At 35.7% G+C, this 24,519-nt stretch overlaps 1 protein-coding gene and 1 pseudogene across 1 annotated transcript; both read left to right on the top strand.

Annotated features, from left to right (window-relative positions):
- Positions 1 to 11,800: 11,800 nt before the first annotated feature.
- Positions 11,801 to 18,382, top strand: LOC145060281 (glutamate receptor 2.6-like; annotated as a pseudogene).
- Positions 18,383 to 21,195: 2,813 nt separating this feature from the next.
- On the top strand, positions 21,196 to 23,098 carry LOC145058824 (putative (S)-N-methylcoclaurine 3'-hydroxylase isozyme 2). The gene is made up of 2 exons (XM_079006710.1): positions 21,196 to 22,194; positions 22,282 to 23,098. The coding sequence occupies exons 1-2, from the start codon at positions 21,196 to 21,198 to the stop codon at positions 22,900 to 22,902; spliced, it is 1,620 nt and encodes a 539-aa protein (XP_078862836.1). The 3' UTR covers positions 22,903 to 23,098.
- The last annotated feature ends 1,421 nt before the right edge of the window (positions 23,099 to 24,519 follow it).

Below are 24,519 nucleotides of genomic sequence, written 5' to 3'. Positions count from 1 at the left end.
GGATTTGGATTTCAACAAGGAGCTCACATATTCTCCTGTCGGGAAGCATGGTAATTGGTTTACCCATGAGATTTGAAGGTATATATGGATGAACAGACCTTTGAGCTTATTTGGTTGGGAAAATGTTTCCCCCGCTTTAGGGAATGTCACTGTAACATACACGTCATTAACCATGTATAATTATCGTGTTTTGTAAACTTGATAGCTTAAAAGTGAATACTATTATATAATATATGATTTTGAGCGTTGAGTTCTAACAAGGTAGTTTTATGAGATTTGAAGTAAAACTATGTTCAGAATCATTCGGAAAGTGATGGGAAGTCTTATGAGATTCCAATCAAAAGTCAAATATTGAAATTAATGAAAATGTAAAATTTAAGTTGGAAATAAGTAAACCTCACTGCAATCCGAGTTATAACGAAGAAGTTATGACTATTGAAGTTTCACGACAGAAACGACACGACACCATATGTCGTAAAAAGTGAGTTTACGATAAACTAATTTTTATCCTTTGTGACCTAAATAAAAGTCGTAGTATTCGTTAAACCGAGAATTTTCATAAAAAGAATGTCCAAATCTGACTTCGTATGAGGAAGTTATGATTTTTCAAAGATTCAACATAGTAGTACACAACCCGAAACTCGAAATAAAGATCAAGTGATTTTTAGCCAACACAACTTAAACGAGAATCAAAGATCTCGTCAATAGTAGTATAATAGTAAAAATACAGACGGAAACAGACGGCAGATGAAGAAGTTATGAATTTTTAACAGACTTTTCATGTCCCGGTCTGTTAAAAATTATAATATTAAAAATGAATTCAAAATTAGCCGATGAAGTATAAATGAAAGTTATAGAGTATAATCTCACCAACGCGTGAATATAAAAAACGTCAAAAACAGAGCCCGTATGCGAAATATATGAATTTTTGAAGTTTTAGACACAAACTTCGAGGCTTATTTGAAGCAGTACGCCCCGCGTACTCGAAAGCTAGATCCGAAGTTGCCCACGTTGCCTCTTTCTTCGGACGGAGGACACGCATCATACACCATCGACACGTTCGAGACCCGGGAACCGAGAACAGGCCACATATCAATCTACGCGCAACGTACCTGCGTACGAGGTACGCCCAACCTACCGAGGAGTTACGTACAGTGTAGTGCGAGGCTTCGGTCACTATAAATAGAAAGCGAGGTCTTCCTATTTTTGTTTACAAATTTCACAATCTTTCACCCTTTATTCTCTCTCAAACTCTCCTAACAACCCCCACCCCCCTAAAGCCTAGGGAACTACCCTACCACCCGAAGCAGGCCCCGAAGCATCCGAAGACCCCAAGAAAATAATATTTTCAGTCAAAACTCTTCCCGCACAAAGCTCGGTTTTCAAAAAAAAAACTCCCAGTTTCATCAAAGAAAGTCATTTTTAGAAACGAAGTACTGCCCAAATTACCATTTTATCATTCGGTTATTTAATTTTGAGTTCAATATAGGGACAATTGTATGTTATGTGTTATATGTCAATGTGTTTTCCTGTGTTATCATGGTTTTATATAATTGATCATGTAGATCATGTCTTGTATCACTTTTGGTATTGGCTTTGAGCCTTTGGCCATGTAGAGCATGTCTCGTATTATTTTGGTATTGGATTATGCCTTTGGCCATGTAGAGTATGTATCGTATCACTTCTGGTATTGGCTTTGTGCCTTTGGCCATGTAGAGCATGACTCATATCACTTCTGGTATTTGCATCGGGCTAGGTAGGGCAGAAAGCCTGTATATTCTAGCAAAATGATAATCAGAAATTGTTTATTTCCTATGCCACTTGGGCTGAAGTCTTATTGATGTATATCATGTTGAAATTGTTGTATCTCATTGATTGTAAATCTTTGAATCAAATCATTGGTTGATATGGAAAGTCTGTCATATGATACGCATATGCCTTTGTTGTTCTTTGTCCCTCTTTGCTCCTGTCATATTGATATATATATATATATATATATATATATATATATATATATATATATATATATATACGTACATATATATGACATAGCGTTATATTGTAACTGTTATTGAACTCACTAAGCGTCACCCGCTTATCCCTCTCAGTGTTTAAATATTGCAGGTGATAAGCAACCAATATAGTCATGTATTGCTGGAAGATGTAGAATAGATAATATTATTACTTTTGTACTTAGTGTATAAATTCCTGGGAAGTTATGTAATATATAAAACTTTGTAAAAATCTTAATAGTTGGTTTGTATCCAAACTTTTGTAAATTATATTATGAATACGCATGTAGCATGTTTGGAGTAATAATATTGTAAAGTTTAAAGAAGGGTTCTCACAATCACGATATCAAAGCAGTAGTTTAAGTGAACTAAATCCCATGGATTGGTATTTAGAGTTAAACTATTGGAAGTTCAATATATGAACGGATTCATTGTAAGTATATGGATACAAACCATAGGAAAGAATTAAGTAAAGTATTAGGTAATGATAAATCCTAATATTATAAAATAATATATTACTCCAAATTTTCAGAACAATGGTTGAACAGGTGAGTAGCCATACACCAGATGTGGGTGGAGATCTTCATTCTGATGAAGTAAGTACTCCAGTATCCCCTCGTAAGGAGCGACACTGTTGATAAACTTACTGGTGTTATTTGGAAGACTCTTGAATAACACAAAAAGAATAGTGATAAAGGTAAAGAGAAAGCCACCGGAGAATCTTCAAAAGGGGAGGCGAAACGTCCTTCATTCAAAACTTTCAAGAGTAATGGTGCTACGGAGTTCTTAGTTGTTCTTAATCCCGTTGTTGTTCCTACATGGATCCAGAACACAGAAAAAGTATTACGTATCTCTCATGTGGGTAATGAAGACAAAGCTAATTATGCTTCTGCAATGCTCATCGGAGAAACCTTAGTCTGGTAGGAAGCAACATTCGAAGCTCTCAATGAGTTTGACCAAGATAATTTATCTTGGGAAATGTTCAAAGCTTGCTTGCTAGGAAAGTACTGTCCTCTAGACATGAGGAGAAGATTGGAGAAAGAATTCCTCGAGCTTAAACAGGGAGGAATGACTGTGAATGATTATGAAACTCAATTCAATCAAAAAACACGGTTTGCTGCAAAGTATATTCCAACTTAAGATGATAAAATTCAGTTAAAGAGGGAGGAATGATTGTGAATGATTATGAAACTCAATTCAATCAAAAAGCAGGGTTTGGTACAAAGTATATTCCAGCTGAAGACGATAAAATCCAGTTATTCATGGAAGGACTATGGTATGAAATCTGCGATTTCGTGGTTAATCGGGATGTTCTGTCATTTGATAAAGCTGTTAAGTATGTCCGAAAGCGCGAGCATGACTTACAAATACGTGGTGCCACTCTTTCTGTTCTGAAGCATCCACGTGTTGATCAAACTGTTCATGTTTCCTCTATTCCATCAGATCAATCCGCTTGATCTGATCCTGGCAAACAAGTGCAATCTCATCATACCTCTCGTGGTCGTGTTAGGTCATAATATTTTTCTCTTCAGTCACCATCATGTCGAAAATGTGGAAAGAATCACCAGGGCCAATGCAGAACATAAAAAGAATCGGTGATCTGTTATGGATGTGGAGAAATGGGCCACATGAATCCCGTTTGCCCAATGAAGAATGTTACATGCTTTGCTTGTGGTGTTACTGGCCACAGGAAGCATTTATGCTCTACTCTTACTAGTTAAATGGCGGGAAGTCAAGCTTCTATTCAACAACCGATAAATATTTCAACTAAAAAGGAGGAGGTGCCAAAAGCTAAAGGTCGCGCGTTTCAAATTACCATAGAAGAGGCACGAGAAGACCCTAATGTTGTAACCGGTACATTTCTCGTCAAATCTAGACATGCTCACATCTTATTTGATTCCGGTGCATCCGATTCTTTTGTATCTAATGAATTTGGGCATTCTTTTTAAATTGCTTGCTATGCACTCGCTTAACCACTTCATGTAGATACATCAGTAAGTGTATCATTACTTGCTGATAAAGTCTATAGAGACTGTGTCATAGAAATTGAAGGTTATAATTTTCTTGCTAACTTGATTCCTATCTCCTTGCCCAACTTTGATATTATTCTCGGCATGGATTTATTATCAAAGAACCGCGCAGAACTTTTGTTCTATGAAAAGATAGTATGCATTCCTATCGAAGGGAAGAATCCTATTTATGTCTACGGTGAACAAAGACTTAAAATCTTAAAAATAATCTCTTTCCTAAAAGCTCGTAAATTTATATCGAAGGGGTGTTCTACTTATCTGGCCTATACAGTTGATATCTCAAAAGAGGGGGAGAAAACTGTAAATGATACTTCCATTGTAAACGAATATCTTGTTGTTTTCCCTGACAATTTGCCTAGACTTCCTCCAGATAGGCAAGTAGAATTCTGAATCGACCTTATGCTTGGTGCTGCTCTGATTACAAAGACTCCTTATTGTCTTGCACCAGTTGAGATGAAGGAAAGGATGATTCAACTACAAGAATTACTTGACAAAGGCTTTATCCGACCAAGTACATCTCCTTGTGGTGCTCCAGTATTGTTTGTCAAGAAGAAGGACTGATCGATGCGAATGTGTATTGATTATCGCAAGCTAAATAAGGTACCTATCAAGAACAAGTATCCACTACCTTGCATAGATGACTTGTTTAATCAACTTCAGGGTGTTATCTATTTCTTAAAGATTGATTTGAGGCCTGGCTATTATCAGTTGAAAGTACAAGAGCATGTTGTACTGATGTGACATCCCTATTTTTCACGGCCAGAAAAGACCGATTATGGTTATGCTTTATAAAAATCAGAGTACTTTTTTACATAAAAGTGTTGCGGAATTTGTTCCCAGGAAAACACGATAAATACGTTATCAAAACATTTTCGAAGAAACATATTTTATTCATTTTAAAACGTTTGGGATGTCATCGTCAATACAGAAACATAAGCATAAACGGAACTTACATTTAGTTACACTAGTGATCTACATCTCTTTAATCTCTCAGTGTAATGTGACTTCATATCAACACCTGTGATATAAATAAACTGAGTGGGTCAGGTTGGGAAACCTGATGAGTAAATAGGGTTTTCAACCCACAATAATATAGTTATTATGTTTAAACAATCAAACAATCAACCCAATTACCTATCCCTATTATCTTCTTTACTCTTAACGATCTATCCTAAGAGTCATCTATCTTGCATTCGTTTATTCCGAAGTCCCTTGCTTCCAGGGTTATAGGACTGGCACTAAATCCATAGCTGCCAATGCTCGTTCGTAAAACACTAATTCCATAGTTGCTATAGTTTATTCATCGGGTACTAAATCCATAGCTACTAGTGCTTATCTAATAGGTACTAAGTCCATAGCTACCAATTCCTATCAGGTACTAAGTCCATAGCTACCAGTGTTTGTCCAATAGGCACTAAGTCCATAGCTACCGATGTTTATTAGGCACTAAGTCTATAGCTACCAATGTTTACTCACATCATCTTTTATCTCTCATCATTCATCTACCCATGTCATACCCAACATATTTGTATATATAAAATACGTATACAGTTTAAATCATTTAAAACATGTATAAAACGTTCATCCAGCATAGACAGCAAGTATTCAGATACTTCATATCTATGTGTAAGATGAAAGTAACTATGCACTAACCTGAAAGGTGGTGACTCAGCACTCGGACAACACTTCGATATTCTCAAAACAATTTCCTTCGATAAAACCTAGTATCAATACCACTAGGGTTTAGTCTAACGATAACCGTGACAAATTAATAGTTTGACTATTATTACTATTATATAAGCATTAAATAACACTCAATATAAGTCATAATAATAGCCCAAATAATTATTTTAAGGACCTAATAACATTACTATAATTATTTGAAAATTATATTAAAAATTGCGTAAGCGTAGCTCATTTACAGCGGATTTTAAAGAAAATTGGGCTTTGCTCGGAGCAGCGTTTCCGAAACCGAAAGACCCTTTTTCTTGGGACTCCGGGAGCCTCGAGGCTTCCTTAGGGTGCTAGGGGTTTTATCTAAGGTTTAGGAGTGGTTTGGAGCCTTAGAGAGAACGATTTTAGAGAGAAAATGAGAAATGGTGTGAAAAATCCGGAGACCCTCGCCCCCTTTTATAGCCTGCGAGGCCTCGGACTACGTTGGGCGTAATACTTGGCTACGCGGGGTGTAATCCTCATATAAGAATGCCAGCCGTAGCCAGATGTCTCGCACAATCGGATGGATCAGACTGGAGCTACGCGGGGCGTAACTTCTTCGGACGTGAGGCGTATGCGAGGGCAACGTGGCGTGATCCGAAGCGACTCCTGAACCAACATCGGACGGACCAGATGTTGCCACGTCATCAGGTTCTTATCAGACTTCGCAATTTCGACTACAAACTTTAAAAATTCGTATCTTTCGCATACGAGCTCCATTTTTGACATTCTTCATATCCACACGAAGGCGGGAACATACTCTACAACTTTTTTTTAGACTCCGTCTGCTAATTTTGACTTTATTTTTAAAAGTTACATTATTAACAGACCGGGACAGGATTGGACCGTTAAATTCTCATAACTTCTTCATCCGACATCCGTTTTCGCCCATCTTTTTCTTGTTACGCTACTCTTAACGAGATCTTCAATTCTCGTTTAGGTCGTGTCGGCTAAAAACCGCTCGATCTATTATTCGAATTCCGGGCTGTACACTGCTAATCCGAAACTTCGAAAATTCATAACTTCCTCATGTGAAGTCAGATTTGGGCGTTCTTTTTATGGACGCTCTCAGTTTAACGTTTTCTACGACTTTCGTTTAGATCGCTAAGGCTAAAACTCACTCTATCGTAAATTCATTATTTACGCTTCCCGATGCCGTGCCGGTTTTGCCGTAAAACTTCGACGAGTCATAACTTGTTCGTTATAACTCGGATTCCGGCGTCCTTTATACGTACGGAACCCTTGAGACATATTCTACAACTTGGTTAAGATTATTTATAATAAATAATCTTTTGTCGAAAAAACATTTTCGACCCCTATTATCTCTAAATTGACTAGCCCGGATCTACAGATGTTACAACTGAAGACTGCTTTTCGTACTCGTTATGGGCATTTCGAATTCCTTGTCATGGCATTTGGTTTGACAAATGCTCCTGCTATATTCATGGATATGATGAATCGGGTATGCCGTCCAATGCTCGATAAATCTGTCATCGTATTCATTGATGATATTGTAATCTATTCCAAGTCTGAAGCTGATCATGCCATTCATATTCGTGAAATATTAGAACTTCTTGGAAAGGAGAAACTATATGCTAAATTCTCAAAATGTGAATTTTGGATTTGTCAAATTCAATTTCTCGGCCATGTGATTTCTGGTGACGGTATATCAGTAGATCCTACCAAAATTGAAGGCATTCATAATTGGGAAGCGCCCCATAATGCTTCTGAAATTCGCAGTTTCTTAGGTCTCGTGGGGTATTACCGAAGATTCATTAAAGATTTTTCACGTATAGTTGTACCTCTCACAAGTCTTACACGAAAGGAAGTAAAGTTCGAATGGAGTGAATGCCAAGAAAAAGATTTCGCAACATTAAAGGACTTTTGAATCATGCTCTGATCTTATCACTCCCAGAAGGTGATAATGATTTTTCCGTGTATAGCGATGCTTCAAGTTTGGGACTCGGTTGTGTTTTGATGTAGCGTGGTACAGTAATAACCTATGCCTTAAGACAACTGAAAGAGTATGAAAAGAATTATCCCACCCATGACCTCGAACTCACTGCAGTAGTATTTTCCCTAAAACTCTGGAGGCATTATCTTTTTGGTACAAAATGCCAATAATTTACCAACCGTAGTCTTAAGTATATATTCAGTCAACAAACTTTGAATATGAGACAACAACGAGCCATGGAGCTGATCAAAGACTATGACTGTGAAATCTTGTATCATCATGGAAAGGCCAATGTAGTTACCGATGTACTTAGAAGGAAGGTTTATCATAATAGCGTATGTTATGTTATTACTCACAATATAGTAAAGTTCACTAGTCTTGATGAACTAGAAAAATGGCTAGTAGAGGCCTTAAAGCCAGAAAATGTGAAGATGGTACATTATGCTAATATTTTACTTGATGATCCATGCGGATTGAAAGTATTTAAGAATCGGCTATGGATTCCATAGATTGTTGGATTAAGAAAAAAGATTTTAGATGAAGCCCACATAAGTCTAAACTGTCAATACATCATGGTACAAGTAAAATGTACTATGATGTACAGGCTGATTATTGGTGGCCTGGATTAAAGAGAGACATTAGAAGATACATGCAAGAATGCTTAGTTTGCTTACGAGTCAAAGAGGAACACCAAAAGCCATACAGGAGTCCAAAAGGTATTAATGTCCCCATGTGGAAATAGGAGGAGTTCTCCATGGATTTTATTACCAAATTGCCAAAGGCTGCGAGACAAAATGATAGCATTTGGGTAATTGTCGACCGACTAACTAAGAGTGCACATTTTCTTGCCATGCATGAAACAGCTCCAATGGAGAAATACGCACAAGTATACCTGGATGAAATTATTGCGAGACATGGTGTGCCACTAAATATTATTTTCGATCGTGATACTCGCCTCACTTCTCATTTTTGGGCGAGTATGCAACGTGAATTGGGATTTTGAGTTGCTCTCAGTACAGCTTATCATCTCCACACAAATGGTCAGACGGAGAGAACAATCCAAATAGTAGAAGATATGCTTCGTGCATGCGTCTTGGAGTTCGGTGGTAACTGGGATAAGTACTTACCTCTTTTCGAATTTTCATATAATAATAGTTACCACACTTCAATCAAAATGCCATCATATAAAGCAGTATATGGTCGTAAATGATGTACTCCATTATGTTGGCATGATGTAGGACAGAAAATCCTTGGAGGCTCTGAAATGATTCAAGACACCACTGATAAGATTCAAATTGTACGAGAAAGAATGAAAGCGGCCCAAGATCGACATAAGTCCTATGCAGAAAAGAGGAGCCGACCAATATAATTCCAGGTGGGTGATTTTGTAATGTTGGAGGTATCGCCGTGGAAAGGCATTATGCGATTTGGGAAGAAATGAAAACTAAGTCCTAGATTTTTTGGTCTTTTCCAAATCATCCATAGAATTGGTAAACAAGCAGACCGCTTAGAATTGCCTGAAGATTTGGCAGGTATTCATGATGTGTTTCATGTGAGTTTTCTGCGTAAATGTTTGAGCATATATGATGAAACGGTTCCGTTATCCGAGGTGAAACTGGATAACACTACTAGAAAACAGCCTTTTACGACGCTCATTGTGTGTCGTAAACGGCTCAGACGACGCGCAAATGCGCGTCAAGGAAGGCCCTGTCATAAAGAGAGACGACGCGCATTTACGACGCTCATTTACGACGCACAATTACGACGCGCGTTTACAACACGCAATGCAATGCGTATCAAGAAAGGCCCTGTCATAAAGGAAGACGACATGCATTCGCGTGTCGTAACCTTACGACGCGCGTGTTAATGACACGCAATGCGTATCAAAAAAGCCCCTCTCAAGAAAGGCCATGTCATAAATGAAGATGACACACATTTTTGCGTATCGTAATTTTAAATTTAAAAAAAAAATTATTTATGGATTTACTTATTTTCATATTAAATTTGCATTTTATGTCACATAATGGAAAATAAAATACCATTTACAAATAATACAATGCATTGCACAAAAGTTAATGTTATACAAATAATCATTCGAATAGTAGACAAATGTAATACTACAAATAATCATTCCAATAGTAGACAAATGTAAGATTTCAACATTTTTTATATAATTAACTAAATTATTAGCCAAATTTCCTAAAATATTTTGTGACAACCCCGGAACCAGGGGCAAGGCTGTTTTTACCCATGGTATGACCTAATACATGATAATAAAGACTTGTTTAACAAAAAGAAAAATGATTTCTCACATGACATCACTCTTAAGAATTGATGAAAGAGGGTACTCCACATTGTATTGCCAACAAGCTTGACACCAACACCTAAAAGCTGGAAAAAACAATAACAGAAATAAAAATAAATGTAAGATTTGAGATAACAGATGCATGTGTATGAAAGAACCAATAGATGATAGAATTAGTGAAAAGGAATCATGGAAACAAGGAGTTAAAGGGTCTTTAAGCATACCATTTGCAAAAATTGGTCGATGTTGATCTTTAACATTCCGTAAAATTGGAAGAACTTGGGAAAGCACACCTTTAAGTCTTGGGTAAACATCAGAGCTTCAAATAAATGATCATAGCACCAAAAGATATTCAGTTTCAGGACTCAGTTTTGAACACATTAAATAAGACTCATAAGGATGCCAAAGAGTTGGATAGAGGACTAATCAAATTTACCACATGTCATTTCTCTTCTCTTCTCTTATGTATTATGTAATTTATTGCAAGTCTATGGATTCGAAACTTACCACCCTAGCAGCGTCATTAATGACAAACCAACCACCATAGGGACAAAAATGCTTGCAACCTGAACCACACACACACACACACACACACACATATATATATATATATATATATATATATATATATATATAATATGCATAATAAGTGAATTGTCTTTTACCAATTTATGCAATCATCTTTCCCTATTTAACCTATTTATGCAACTTATACACCCATGTTTCATCAGGTTAAACAGGTTGCTGGTAAAACATCATATGTTTTGGTCCTACAATAAATAATACACCGGTGCATATTTTCTAATAAAGAAACAAATTTGTTGCAGAATCGGGAAGAGGGTGAATGTTGTTTCATAAATATGCATATGCATTTAATCCTTTTAAATATAAACACTCGAACCGTAATTCACATGTCTACTTTTACCAATTTATTTTATGCAACATATATGCAGCTGACATGAATGAATTATACAAGTTAGGAGTAAAATAAGGGATGGTTGCATATTTAGTATGATAAATAAAGAGATTTGTGGCATAAGGGTGCATAAATAACAAAAAGCAAAAAGGAAGAGGAAAGCTGACTTACATAATCAGCAAATTTCTGAATTGGTGCTTTTGACATAATACATAAGAGTGGTCCCGAAGGGATAGCTGGCAGCAAAAAATCTCAGGCAAAAAAAATTCCAGGAGAAAACAGTTAGTACCTCAAAAGCAAAGGTTTTATAGGGTTAGGCATGCACCAGCAAGACAGGGACTAAGATTATAAGTGATGTGAATGAGACATAGTAATTAAAGGAATTTTTAAAGGAATTTTTGTTACCATTGTTCCATGCATAGTGGTTGGGGTAGAGTGTTTTTCCATCACTATTAACACGGAAGGGTCCAAGTTCTTCCATGGCTCCATATCCAAACAACAAGCATCCTAGCCCAGTAGAATACCTTCATTAATGGTGGTTGTTACTCTAAAGTTTGGTGCATTTGGATGATGATCTTTAGAATCTCCATTCTGATTCATGAATATTTTATGTGATTCAGATTCCAGTGAAGGGAAGAGAGGAGTAGTCGGAGCTGTTAAAAGCCTGAAAAAGATAACATCCAAACTTTACTAAATGTGTAAATGTGATTAGTAACATGTGCCTACAACTCTACAATGATATAAAACCATAATTTGTACATACTGGTTGCAGAAGGCATACTGATTTTGGTAGAATTTCCTGTTCTTGATCCTGTGACATCAAATTTTTTATATAGTTATTGAAATATATGATGATAAATTCGTATACACATGGCCAGGTAAGCTACACAAATCAAAGAAATTCATTAGGGATTTCCTATACTTTTACTCCTAAATTTTAGATAATATATTACAAGATTTATTACTTAAAAGGATAAGAAAAGGTCATAAAGTGAAAGCGATAATAGGTCTAGAATCAACAGCCCAAGCAAGATTCTTGGAGATTTTGGGAGACAAAGCCAATGTGCCCATTGTTTCATTTTCAACAACTCCCTTTTCGAATCAGAATCCTTACTTTCTTCGAATTGCAGAAGATGAAACCACTCAGTTCAAAGGCATTGCTGCCATGGTCGAATCATTTGAGGCCAAGAACGTGATTGTTATCTGTGAGGACACGACAGATGGAAGAGAAATGGATGCTTATATGTTTAGTGCATTTCAAGAGAAACGCATACAAGTTAAGCATACTATCCTAATTTCGACCTCTGCCAGCAAAGAACAAGTCGGGGAAGACCTTCACAAGCTTCAAACCATGCAAACCATGGTGTTTGTCGTCCACACACAGCCTTCTCTAACAGCCCATCTTTTTTCCAGGGCAAAAGAGTTGGGCATGATGGGTGAAGGATACATGTGGATCATAACTAGTAAGACTACCAACTTGTTGAATTCCATGGATGCTGAAGCAATCAAATCGATGCAGGGGGCTGTGGGTTTCAGATCGTATTTTCCATCATCAAGAAAGCTTCACAACTTTGCTTCAAAATGGAGGGAGGAACATTATGCTTTAAACCCTTTTAAGGAGTTTAAGGAGGTAGATTCTTATGGGATATGGGCATATGATTCAGTTTACGCGCTAGCCACTACTGTCGAGTGGGTAAAAACTAATGAATTTGTTTCGAAAGAGTTGGATATCGTTGGCACATCACTTTTGGATGAGATGTTAAGACTCAACTTCCAAAGTTTAGGTGGTGAATTCAAGCTTCTGAATGGAGAACCATCTCCAAAGCCATGGAAGTTGTAAATGTGATTGGTAAGGGTGATAGGAGGGTTGGATTCTGGATGATGGCTAATGGTGGTGAGTTTGTGAAGGAAATTGGAAAATCAAATTCTTTTTCTAATCATGGCCTGGAAAGTGTCATATGGTCGGGCGGGTCTGAAACTTCACCAAAGCGTAGGATGTTACAAACCAATGACAAGAAGCTGAGGATTCTGGTTCCAGATTTTGACACATTCCGGAATTTGTTACAACTGACTGTTGATCCCATAACAAATCTATCGGATTCCTGGGTGTTTCCCCATTAGGAGGACTTGTCTTTAACAAACTGAACTTTGGCGGCCCAAAAATTGAGAAACTATATTCACCTGAGGCCTATGCTAAAGCATTAACAAGTGAAAGTGTTGATGCAATCATCAATGAGATCCTTTACCTCAAAACAGTCATTGCAATGTATCCTTCTTCTGATCTCTCCTTGATCGCAACAACAATCTTCCACATGATCATTCCCATTGTCACTCATGATGGTACCGTGTGCTTGAGATATGTGGCGGCTCTTCTGAATTTTCTACGGATCTGTAAGGAGGGTCAAGGGAAATCAAATTCAGGAATCAAGAACTTGGATTCCATAAATACGAAATCCTAATTGGAAATCAGGCATTTGTTTTTCAATGAGATTTAGTCAAATATATTAATCAAGTAAAATTGTTTGGTCATAGAACCAATTATAAAAGAATTTGTTGATTTTCAATTATAGACTTCATTCAAGTAAGAATGAATCAAGAAGAGCCCTTGAATGAATTGGTCAAGCAATTAAAAACAAGATAGTATTTTAAAGATGTTAAAATTAGGTAAATTTACATCACAATGAAAAGTTCAATCCTGCAAGTTTTTAAGCAATTAATAAAAGAAACCATTTCAAGAAAGTCAAACATCTATAAAATTGTCTATTCATGGAAGATGGAACTACCAAAGAATTTGCTGATTAATTGCTTGAAGGTAACAAAGTTCAAACTTTTTAAAGAAACAGAAACAAATTCAAGTAGATTGTAACAAAGAACCTTTGATTAGAAACGTTCAAACAATTGAAATCAAGAAAGTAATGTAAGTTTCAAGCACACACTAAGTTCGACCATGGCAAATTTCAAGCAATTCAAAATAACCCACTTCGAGTAAGATCAGATTAGTAAGTTTATTCAGTGATACGACCACATATAAACCAAGATCAGATCTATAAGAACGCTCCACTGATCTACTCAAATAGTAGACATCAAAGTCAAAGGATAGTTTTTAAAAATTATTAAACAGGGCAATCTCTGATCATAATCCTTTTCATCCATTGTAAGCTATAGTAAGGTTATAAAGCATAAATAAAGAGAAATTTACCTTGCATAGAAGGTCTAGGGCAAACAAAGCCATCATTCACTAGAGAAATATTTGAAGGCATAGGAACAGCGGGCGAGTCGACTCCGAACTGCGTACCCACAAAATTGACCTCAACCGACATCTGATTCACATCTCCAGCAGTTTCAATGGCAGTCTTGAGATCAACACTTGGAAATCCAGCAAAAACGGTGCCGTTTCCAACCGGACCCGTAGCAGACCTATCAGCAATTACAGCATTAGAAGCAGATACCAAGTACTCATCATGCTGAAGACGCAATGATAATAGTTGACGTGAAGTTGGATTTCAGACCATCAATATGCTGAAACAGTGAAAAAGGAAATATTAAGCAGCTATGGAAGGGATAGAGGAGAGAGAATGAAGAAGATTTTGGGTTTTTGCTTCGTGATGATGCGAATATTTTATGGATTAAGCACCACCTGTAAGAAAATTAGGCGGGATTTTGCAAATTAGTTCCATGAACCAATAGCTGGATTAAGAGGGGAAGAAGAGAGGGATAGAGATGATGAATTCGAGATTGAGATGATGAATTCGAGAGATGGAGATGAAGAAGCCCTTTTTCTCCTCACACTGTTTTCTAATTTCACTACTAGAAAACAGCCCGATGCTTAGGGCAGGGAGGGATAGAGATGATGAATTCGAGATGGAGATGAATTCGAGAGGTGGTGCTCATTGTTTGCGTTTTTTCTCCTCACACTGTTGGCGAGTATTCTCAATAATAGCAGAGAGATGAAGAAGGTGAAATTATAGCAACGATGAAGTAGATGAATGGAAATCAGAAGCCCTTTTTCTTGATTGAGATGATGAATTCGAGAGATGGAGATGAAATCGTAACCTTCGATCTTTGATTGAGAAGTTGCACAACAGTGTGAGGAGAATGAAAGATGCGTGAAAATGCTTAGGGCAGGGAGGGTAGCGGGCTTTTCTAATTTTTTGGCTTTTCTTTTCTCGCTTGTAACTAAGGAACGCGCGTTCATTAAAATTATAAAGCGACACATATAGAGGGCGCGCATTTAAGGTACAACGCCCTCCGTGTTTTTAATTTTTTTTTCTTTTGACACTAATTTAAAGGCACGCAATAATGCGTGACCTAAATCCTTAAATTTTCTGAAGAGATGACAGTTTTTTAATGTCACTCTCGTTTGCGTAACATATATTAATGAGTGTCGTAATTTGCGCGTCGTAAAAGGCTATTTTTCTAGTAGTGTAATAAGTTAAGATATGTAGAAGAGCCTGAAGAGATCATAAACGAAAGAACGGCTAATCAACATAATAAAGAAGTGGAGTTGGTACTTGTTAAGTGGAAACACCATTGAGGCCCAAATTATACATGGGAAAATAAGAATGAGATAAGAGCGAAATATCCCCATTTGTTTAAATCGTTTTAATTTCGGGGACAAAATTCTAAAAAAGGAGGAGGTATTTATAACATACACGTTATTAACCATGTATAATTTTGAGCGTTGAGTTCTAACAAGACAACTTTACGAGATTTGAAGTAAAACTATGTTTAGAATCATTCGGAAAGTGATGGGAAGTCTTATGAGATTCCAATCAAAAGTCAAATATTGAAATTAATTAAAATGTCAAATTTAATTTAGAAACAAGTAAAACTAATGTTATTGAAACTTGTAAATTATCTCTTTAGAAACGTTTAGGTGAAAACCTCACTGAAATCCGAATTATAACGAAGAAGTTATGACTGTTTAAGTTTCACGACAGAACCGACATGACGCCATATGATGTAAAAAGTGAGTTTACGATAAACTACTTTTTAGCCTTTGTGACCTAAATAAAAGTCGTAGTATTCATTAAACCGAGAATTTTCATAAAAAGAATGTCCAAATCTGACTTCGTATGAGGAAGTTATGATTTTTCTAAGATTCGGCATAGTAGTACACAGCCCGAAACTCGAAATAAAGATCGAGTGATTTTTAGCCAACACAACATAAACGAGAATCAAAGGTCTCGTCAATAGTAGTACGACGGTAAAAATACAGACGAAAACGGAAGGCGGATGAAGAAGTTATGAATTTTTAGCAGACTTTTCATGTCCCGGTTTGTTAAAAATTATAATATTAAAAATGAATTCAAAATTAGCCGACGAAGTCTAAACAAAAGTTGTAGAGTATAATCTCACCAATGCGTGAATATAAAAAAATGTCAAAATCGGAGCCCGTATGCGAAGTATATGAATTTTTGAAGTTTTAGACACAAACTTCGAGGCTTATCCGAAGCAGTACGCCCCACGTACTCGGAAGCTAGATCCGGAGTTGGCGACGTTTCCTCTTTCTTCGGACGGAGGACACGCATCATACACCATTGACACGTTCGAGACCCGGGAACCGAGCACATGCCACATATCAATCTACGCGTAGAGTACCTGCGTACGAGGTATGCCCAGCGTACCGAGGAGTTATGCCCAACGTAATGCGAGGCTTAGGCCTTTATAAATAGAAGCGAGGTCTTCTGGTTTTTGTTTAAAAATTTCACTCTTTCAGCCTTTATTCTCTCTCAAACTATCTTAACACCCCCACCCCTCAAGCCTAGGGAACTAACCTTCCACCCGAAGCAAGCCCAGAGCACCCGAAAACCCGAGAAAATAATATTTTCAGTCAAAACTCTGCCAGCACAAAGCTCGGTTTTCAATAAAAACTCTCAATTTCTTCAAGGAAAGTCATTTTTAAAAACGAAGTGCTGCCCAAATTACCATTATATCATTTGGTTATTTCACAGTGAGTTCAATATAGGGACAATTGTATGCTATATGTTATATGTTCAATGTGTTTTCCTGTGTTATCCTGGTTTTATATCATTGATCATGTAGAGCATGTCTCGTATCACTTTTGGTATTGGCTTTGAGCCTTTGCCCATGTAGAGCATGTCTCGTATTATTTTGGTATTGGATTTATGCTTTTGACCATGTAGAGCATGTCTCGTATCACTTCTGGTATTGGCTTTGTGCCTTTGGCCATGTAGAGCATGACTCGTATCACTTTTGGTATTGGCATCGGGCTAGGTAGGGCTGAAAGACTGTATATTCTAGCAAAATGATAATCAGAAACTGTTCATTTTCTGTGCCACTTGTGCTGAAGTCTTATTGATGCATATCATGTTGAAATTGTTGTATCTCGTTGATTGTAAATCTTTGAATCAAATCATTGGTTGATATGGAAAGCTTGTCATATGATACACATATGCCTTTGTTGTTCTTTGTCCTTCTTTTCTCCTGTTATATATATATATATATATATATATATATATATATATATATATATATATATATATATGACATGGCTGTTATATCGTAACTGTTATTGAACTCATTAAGTGTCACCCGCTTATTTCTCTCAGTGTTTAATTATTGCATGTGAAAAGCATCTAGTACAGTCATGTATTGTTGTAAGATGTAGAATAGATAATATTATTACTTTTGTACTTAATGTATAAATTACTGGGAAGTTATGTAATATATAAAACTTTGCAAAAATCTTAATAGTTGGTTTGTATCCAGACTTTTGTAAATTATATTATGAATATGCATGTAGCATGTTTGGAGTAATAATATTGTAAAGTTTAGAGAAGGGGTTCTCATAGCCACAATCGTGCATCTAAAGGTAACTTGGATAATATTTTAAGTTTAATTGTGATATGTATTTAATTAACTAACTTTTTTGTATTTGTAGAATAAGTTTGATTTGGATAAGGTTAACTTGGATCCTGAGCATGCTCAACTGTTGTGGAGCGTTCATGCGACTTTACAAAAAAAATTTAAGAGGCCGGAAAAGTAAAGCGCATACTTATTTTCAAAATGTCGGGGGGCTTACGAATATCCCAAGTGCATTAACCAACCCCCTCCCACCCCGAAGGGTATGTCACGTGAAAATTTGGTGCAAGTCGTCGAACATTTTCAAACGCAGGAATTTTCAAAGTGTTCGACGTCGAACAAAGAAGTATGTGCATAACAATAAATACTAAACAGAGGGGAATTGTGCTCGTATATCAATGTTTGTTTCAAAGAAGTAAGTTATTATATATTCAATTATGTATTTAAATTCTAATTAATCTAATTTTTAATGTTAAATAGGACATGACTCGAATTGAAGCATATCGTAAGGTGAATATCGATCTTCAAGGGGTATTTAGTAGTCCCACAGTCGAGCAACAATACATAAGTGGTTATTTTGTATTTTCAATAAGTGTTTATATCGTCAAAAGGTATTTACTAATCTAATTTTTATGATGTTTATCATTTTTCGAAAATATAAAATGCTTAACTCCATGAGATCAGTCAACAAACTCAAGCTTCTTCTGAAGCGAGTAGTCTAACAACAAAGGATATACAAAATTGTTTTGAAAGAATATTGGGTGTTCGACGAGGCCATATCGAGACATTAGGTGTAAACCTTCTACGGTTGTGTTTATGTATGATCAGGAACAATCACCGACACAACCACCAAAACAATCACAAGTAATTGTTAGTTTAAGTGTATTTGAAAAGTATAATGATATAATGGAAAAACGAAAAAAAGCTAGGATGCTATAATTTGATGTATTGGTACTTTGTAGTTTGGTAATTTTTGGAAAGTACAATTCTATAATTGAAAAATAAAATAAAAAGTACAATGTTATAATATATATGCAATATTGTGTATGATGTATGTTTAAGTGTATTTATAATGTAGAATGCTATAATAATATGTTGGTTATAGTTTGATATGTCGGTATTTTGTAGTTTGGTAATTTTTGGAAAATACAATGTTATAATGAAAAAAAATTACAATCCTCTCTAATAAATAAAGAACTTGTTGCCACATGTCACATTCTCATTGATTTGGCCACATGCCATTTTGTGGTTATTTTCAATTAATTTTTTCCACATAATATTTAAATGAAATAATTACAATAAATGTAATAATAAATGCATATCAATTTCATTAATTGACTTTCTTCTAATTTCAATTTTTCTAAATTTAAGTTTCATTAGTTTCCTTTATTTATTTATCTGAATTATTTGTTTAATTTAAAAGAAAAACAAACAATTTAATTTTAATAATTCAATATTTTTCTATTTTTTTCTTATAAATTCAAAATTCTCAAATGTTTAAAATTTCATATTTTTTTCATTAAAATAAATTCATGAAATACATGGGTGTTACACCTAGTTTTATAATGTATATGCAATATTGTGTATGATGTATCTTTAAGTGTATTTGGAAAGTAGAATGTTGTAATGATATGTTGGTTATAGTTTGATATGGTGGTATTTTGTAGTTTAGTAATTTTGGAAAGTACAATGCTATTATGATATGTTGGTAATATATTTTGTTTTCTTTGTAGTTGGAAATGCTACAAACAATTCTAAAAAGACCTGACATGTAGTGCGACATTAGAAGACTAGTTACGATCGTTGCCGTCACGAAATGAAAACAAAGGAAACGAGGGGAGTAGTGATGATGACAAGTAGCTACTTTTTTAGAATTTATGAAATATATATATTTTCTTTGGGTTTGTATTTTGGATATGATGCACAACGTTTTGATATTTTGGATCGGAAATAGTATTAAGTGTGGTTAACGTTTTGAACTATTTTTTTGCATAATAAAGTTTCATAGCAGTTTTTATGCATTTTATATTGTTTTTTAAAATTTTAATGATAGACAAAAAACAGAAAATTTAATTAGCAGCAACGTATAGGTATTAGTGGCGATATGTTTCTTTTGCAACGATTCTATGCGTTAGCGGCGACGGTAAGTAGTAGCGGTGACATATGAAGCATTTGCAGTGAGGTAAGAACGACGACAGGCCGCCGCAAATCGCTTAAGCGGCGACATACCAAGCCTTTAACAGCGAAGCCTGCCGCCGCTATTGCCTTTGTTTCTGGTAGTGAACCCTAGTCATACTAAATATCATGGCTAAACCCTAAATTAATAGCGGGTTAAACAACCCACACTTTCAATTTTATCTTTCCATTAATTGAGACGCAGTCCACTGGAATGCACCACTTGACCGTTTATGCTTTTCCTTGAAATACATCATCCTAGTCTATACTTTATCTCCATATACAACTTCTCCCACTCTCCCAACATATATATATATATATATATATATATATATATATATATATATATATATATATATAACACATAAATCACCAATACTTAAACCTATGGGTGAGCAAATAACGCACTGAAACAAAAATTAACTGTAAAAATCGCATAAATCGCAACCCTAGTAAAAACCGATGGTGACGTTTTCTATTTTTCAAAAACCGTAAAAAAGACCGCACAACACCATATATATTGTATACAATTTTTTTTTTATTAATTATTAATATTTTAAATATTAAAAAATAAGATATGTTTCATAAATAAAAAGATGATAAAATTATAGAAAACAAAATTGTTTGTTTTTTGTTATGTTTAACTTTGGAAAGTGATGAAATTTAACAATTTTAAGATATTTATTGTTAATTACCAATGACTTGACATTTTTATGATATTAGTAGCTTCTGATATAAGTTAATTGTCTTATATCTTATGGTTTATTTTATATAAATACAAATAATATGTTTGAACTCTTAAAACTGTTTAAACTCTAAACTGCGGTTACAAATATCACAAAATAACGACACAAAATCTATGCGGTCAATAACCGAAATTAAAAAAACAAAATCGCACCGCAAAAATAACTATCTAACAGCACCACCAAAATAACGACGCCAAGAAGTTTTGAAAATGGATTAATCGTATTTATGATTAGTGGTGAGACTTTTGTCAATAACCGCACCACATTCAACCCTAATTAAACCAACAAACATACCAAGTTAACAATACAAACTAAATAAATGTTTCTATGTTACCCTTGACAAAAGACATGTTAGTTATTTATTTTAACAGACTTCATAAAATATTAGGGTTAGCCGAAGCACAACCACATAACTCATGCGTTGGCATGTGGTTGCCGAATGTCCATGGTCCAAAATTAACCATGCCTGCTATATAACTAGCAGGCTTCCTCATAAGTTGCATATCATTTGTAGCATAAATGATACCAGAAATTGGATACAAGATTTTTCTCACGATGAACACCTTGTTGTTATGGTGGTGGGAAGTTGACAATGAGCTAGACAAGCTCGCCCGCACACTTCTCACCATTTCAGTTCCGACACTACTACTTCTGTGGTACAAATGGATATCGTATTACAGAAAGCACATACAACCCTTACCACCCGGTCCCTACGGCTTACCAGTTGTAGGGTATCTCCCGTTTCTCGGCTCCAACTTGCATGAAAGTTTCACTAAGATGGCTCACCGTTATGGCTCCATCTTCAGTCTCAGGCTCGGAAGCAAGCTTCATGTTGTGGTGAACTCCATGGAGCTCGTAAAGATCGTGACTCGTGACCTGGACCATATCATGGCAAACCGCAGTCCTCCATTAGCAGCGCTAACCATGAGTTATGGTGGGAACGATATTGCATGGTCCAACAGCGACACACACTGGCGTAACATGCGCAAGATTTTAGCAAACCAACTTCTCAGCCATAAAAATCTAAAAGGCTGTCAGAGTTTCCGAACATATGAAGTCAGAAGACTGGTGAAAGAAGTTGACAGTAAACTCGGGACAAAGATCGATATTAATGAAATTGCTTTTAACACTCAGGTTAACGTTGTGACAAGCATGTTATGGGGTTCTAGCAAATCAACTGGTGATGGGAACGATTCTAGCTCAATTGGAGATGGCTTCCGAGAAGTTGAGTTCAAGATTGTGCAGTTATCGACAGCTTCAAACATCTCTGATTTTCTACCTATGCTATCACGGTTCGATCTACAAGGAAGGCAGCGAGAAATGCAGAAGCTTTGGGAATACGTCGATCGGATATTTGAGAGCATTATCCAAGGAAGAATGGAAGCCAACTCCCGAAAAAATGAGGCAGAAGCTGAGGAAGGTCAAAGGAAGGATTTCGTTCAAGTATTACTCGAGCTTAAAGAGCAGAAAGATGCTGCAATATCATTAGACATCATTAAAATAAAGGCCCTACTAATGGTAAGTCTCTCTTTATATGTTTTCTTTAATTAACTAGCTGCACTCATTATTCCCCTAGACAACTAATAAAGGGCACTGTTATAATAGGACATAGTGCTCGCGGCTACAGACACAACATCTACAATGGTTGAATGGGTGATGGCAGAGATTTTGAAGAATCCAGGCGTAATGAAAAAAGTACAGGATGAATTAACGGAGGTTATTGGCATGAATGTTGTCCAAGAATCTCATCTGCCCAAATTAACATATTTGGATGCAGTCATCAAGGAGACATTCAGGCTACACCCTCCGGTTCCTCTGTTAGTCCAAAGATGCCCAGATGAATCCTGCACTGTTGGCAAATACACCATTCCAAAGGGTACTATCGTCTATATGAATGTTTGGGCAATCCATCAGGATCCCAAGAACTGGACCAATCCATTGGAGTTCAAGCCTGAGAGATTCTTGATCGACAAATGGGATTACCATGGAAAGAATTCCAAGTTTTTACCATTTGGATCAGGGAGAAGAATATGCCCAGGAATCTCACTTGGGGAGAAGATGTTGGTATATATATTAGCATCGCTGTTGCACTCATTTGATTGGAACTTACCAGAAGATGAAGAGTTTGAGCTTTCTGATGTGTTTGGACTTGTGACTAAGAAAAGGAAACCACTTATAGCCATACCCTCTCAAAGGTTATCTGATGCAAGCCTCTACTCTTTTTGATAGAGGATTATCTCTCAATAGAGGGTACTACTGTTAGTATAAAAAGGTTACGTGGGTGTTCAGATATGTGAAATCAGTTACCTTCCCATCTCCTCATTTCTTGTAATTCTGTGTGGTAATAATATTTTTGTGAATTCTGTAATTTCTTGCACATCATTTTCGGTTCATCAGATGACAAATCAACTTTGGAAAGAATGTGAAAGAAACCAAATATTATTCTCTCGTGTATTTTTGGTCATATATATCTTAGAACTAAATTGAACCCTTCCAAATAGTGAGTTTATGCAATATTACTGGGTCATTTTTTTTAACCCGCTGTATTTAATTACTTATGTATAAATCAAGAAAAAACAAATTTTACATGGTATCATGGACGGATTGAAAAACCCTTTTGAAGACGCGCAGCTAACATAACAGATCCGATGAAACAAGCCTTGAAGAAAACCAAACATATTACCGAACAAAAAGCCGATAAAGAAAATCATGACACCAAAATGATTTTAGGAAAAAACCGTCTTCCAAAGTTGGGAGATTTGGTATGAATTGTGAACCAAAATGGGTTTTATAAGAATGGACTTCTCTATTATTCTTGATGAGCTAAAGAATTCATTAAAATGGATTGCAGATTTGGATCGACAAATGCTTCCGATAAAAATGCAAGCTAAAGTAATTGAGTATTTTAGTTCGGCTCATAGAATTTTGGCCGGAGGATCAAGGATTGAGAAATAAAAGAAGATATGATAAGAAATGTGCAATGGAGCAAAAATTGTTCCAAAACGGAAGTGGTTTTTTTTTTTTCTTAAATGTTAGAATCTTGTTTTTTGGTAACATGTTTTGGTATTTGGTAGATGTTTTGGTTTATATTTACCTTTTTGGATGGGATGGATGTAAATTTAAAACCAAAAACCATATGATTTCTTATGTAAGTGAATCCGAAAAAATAAAAATAATAAAAAAAGTATTAATGATGCGGGGTCGGATGACTCGGATCATATGCTAATTAATATTGTTCTTACAATTAGACTCTACAGTCTTATATCTCTAAATATAATTCATAATTGTATTTTTTTCGATACTTTATAAAACATATTTTTCGATATACAACACTAAACTATAACAAACATGAGTGGATTGTGGAGGTAGTAGGTTGGTCTGCCGGAGGTGGTAGCACCAAACAGAGGGGAACGGCCAACGACCAGCAAACAACCGACACTGTGGATGATGTATTAGGAGATGTTGATAACGCTTCAGCCTGGAAGACATTTTCCGTTCTATTTTTTTATTTTTAATTTATATGGATTAGGCTATTTGCCTAGTGAATTTGAAGTGGATTAAGGCTTTGAGCTATTCTAAATGCATTGAAATATTTAAAATATGAGCTCGATATATAATAGTTTTTTTTTTTTTTTTTGTCAAAGATTATAAGATAGGTCCTTAAAACATTATAAGGTATGTCTTCTTCTTTTCTTCATATATACCTTATAGTATTATTAAGAAAAATAGGTGAGTCCTAAGACCCAACTTAAATATACATAGCTATGCCTTTGTTTTTGGGTTGTTTAAAAAAGTTTTAACTTAAACTCTCTGTAATTAGTTTTATTGGAATTATTTTGGCTA

The sequence above is a fragment of the Lactuca serriola genome, chromosome 6 (genome assembly GCF_051521515.1).
Source record: "Lactuca serriola cultivar US96UC23 chromosome 6, Lser_US96UC23_V15, whole genome shotgun sequence".
Lineage (NCBI taxonomy): Eukaryota > Viridiplantae > Streptophyta > Magnoliopsida > Asterales > Asteraceae > Lactuca > Lactuca serriola.
This window is presented reverse-complemented; position numbering and strand designations above follow the sequence as displayed.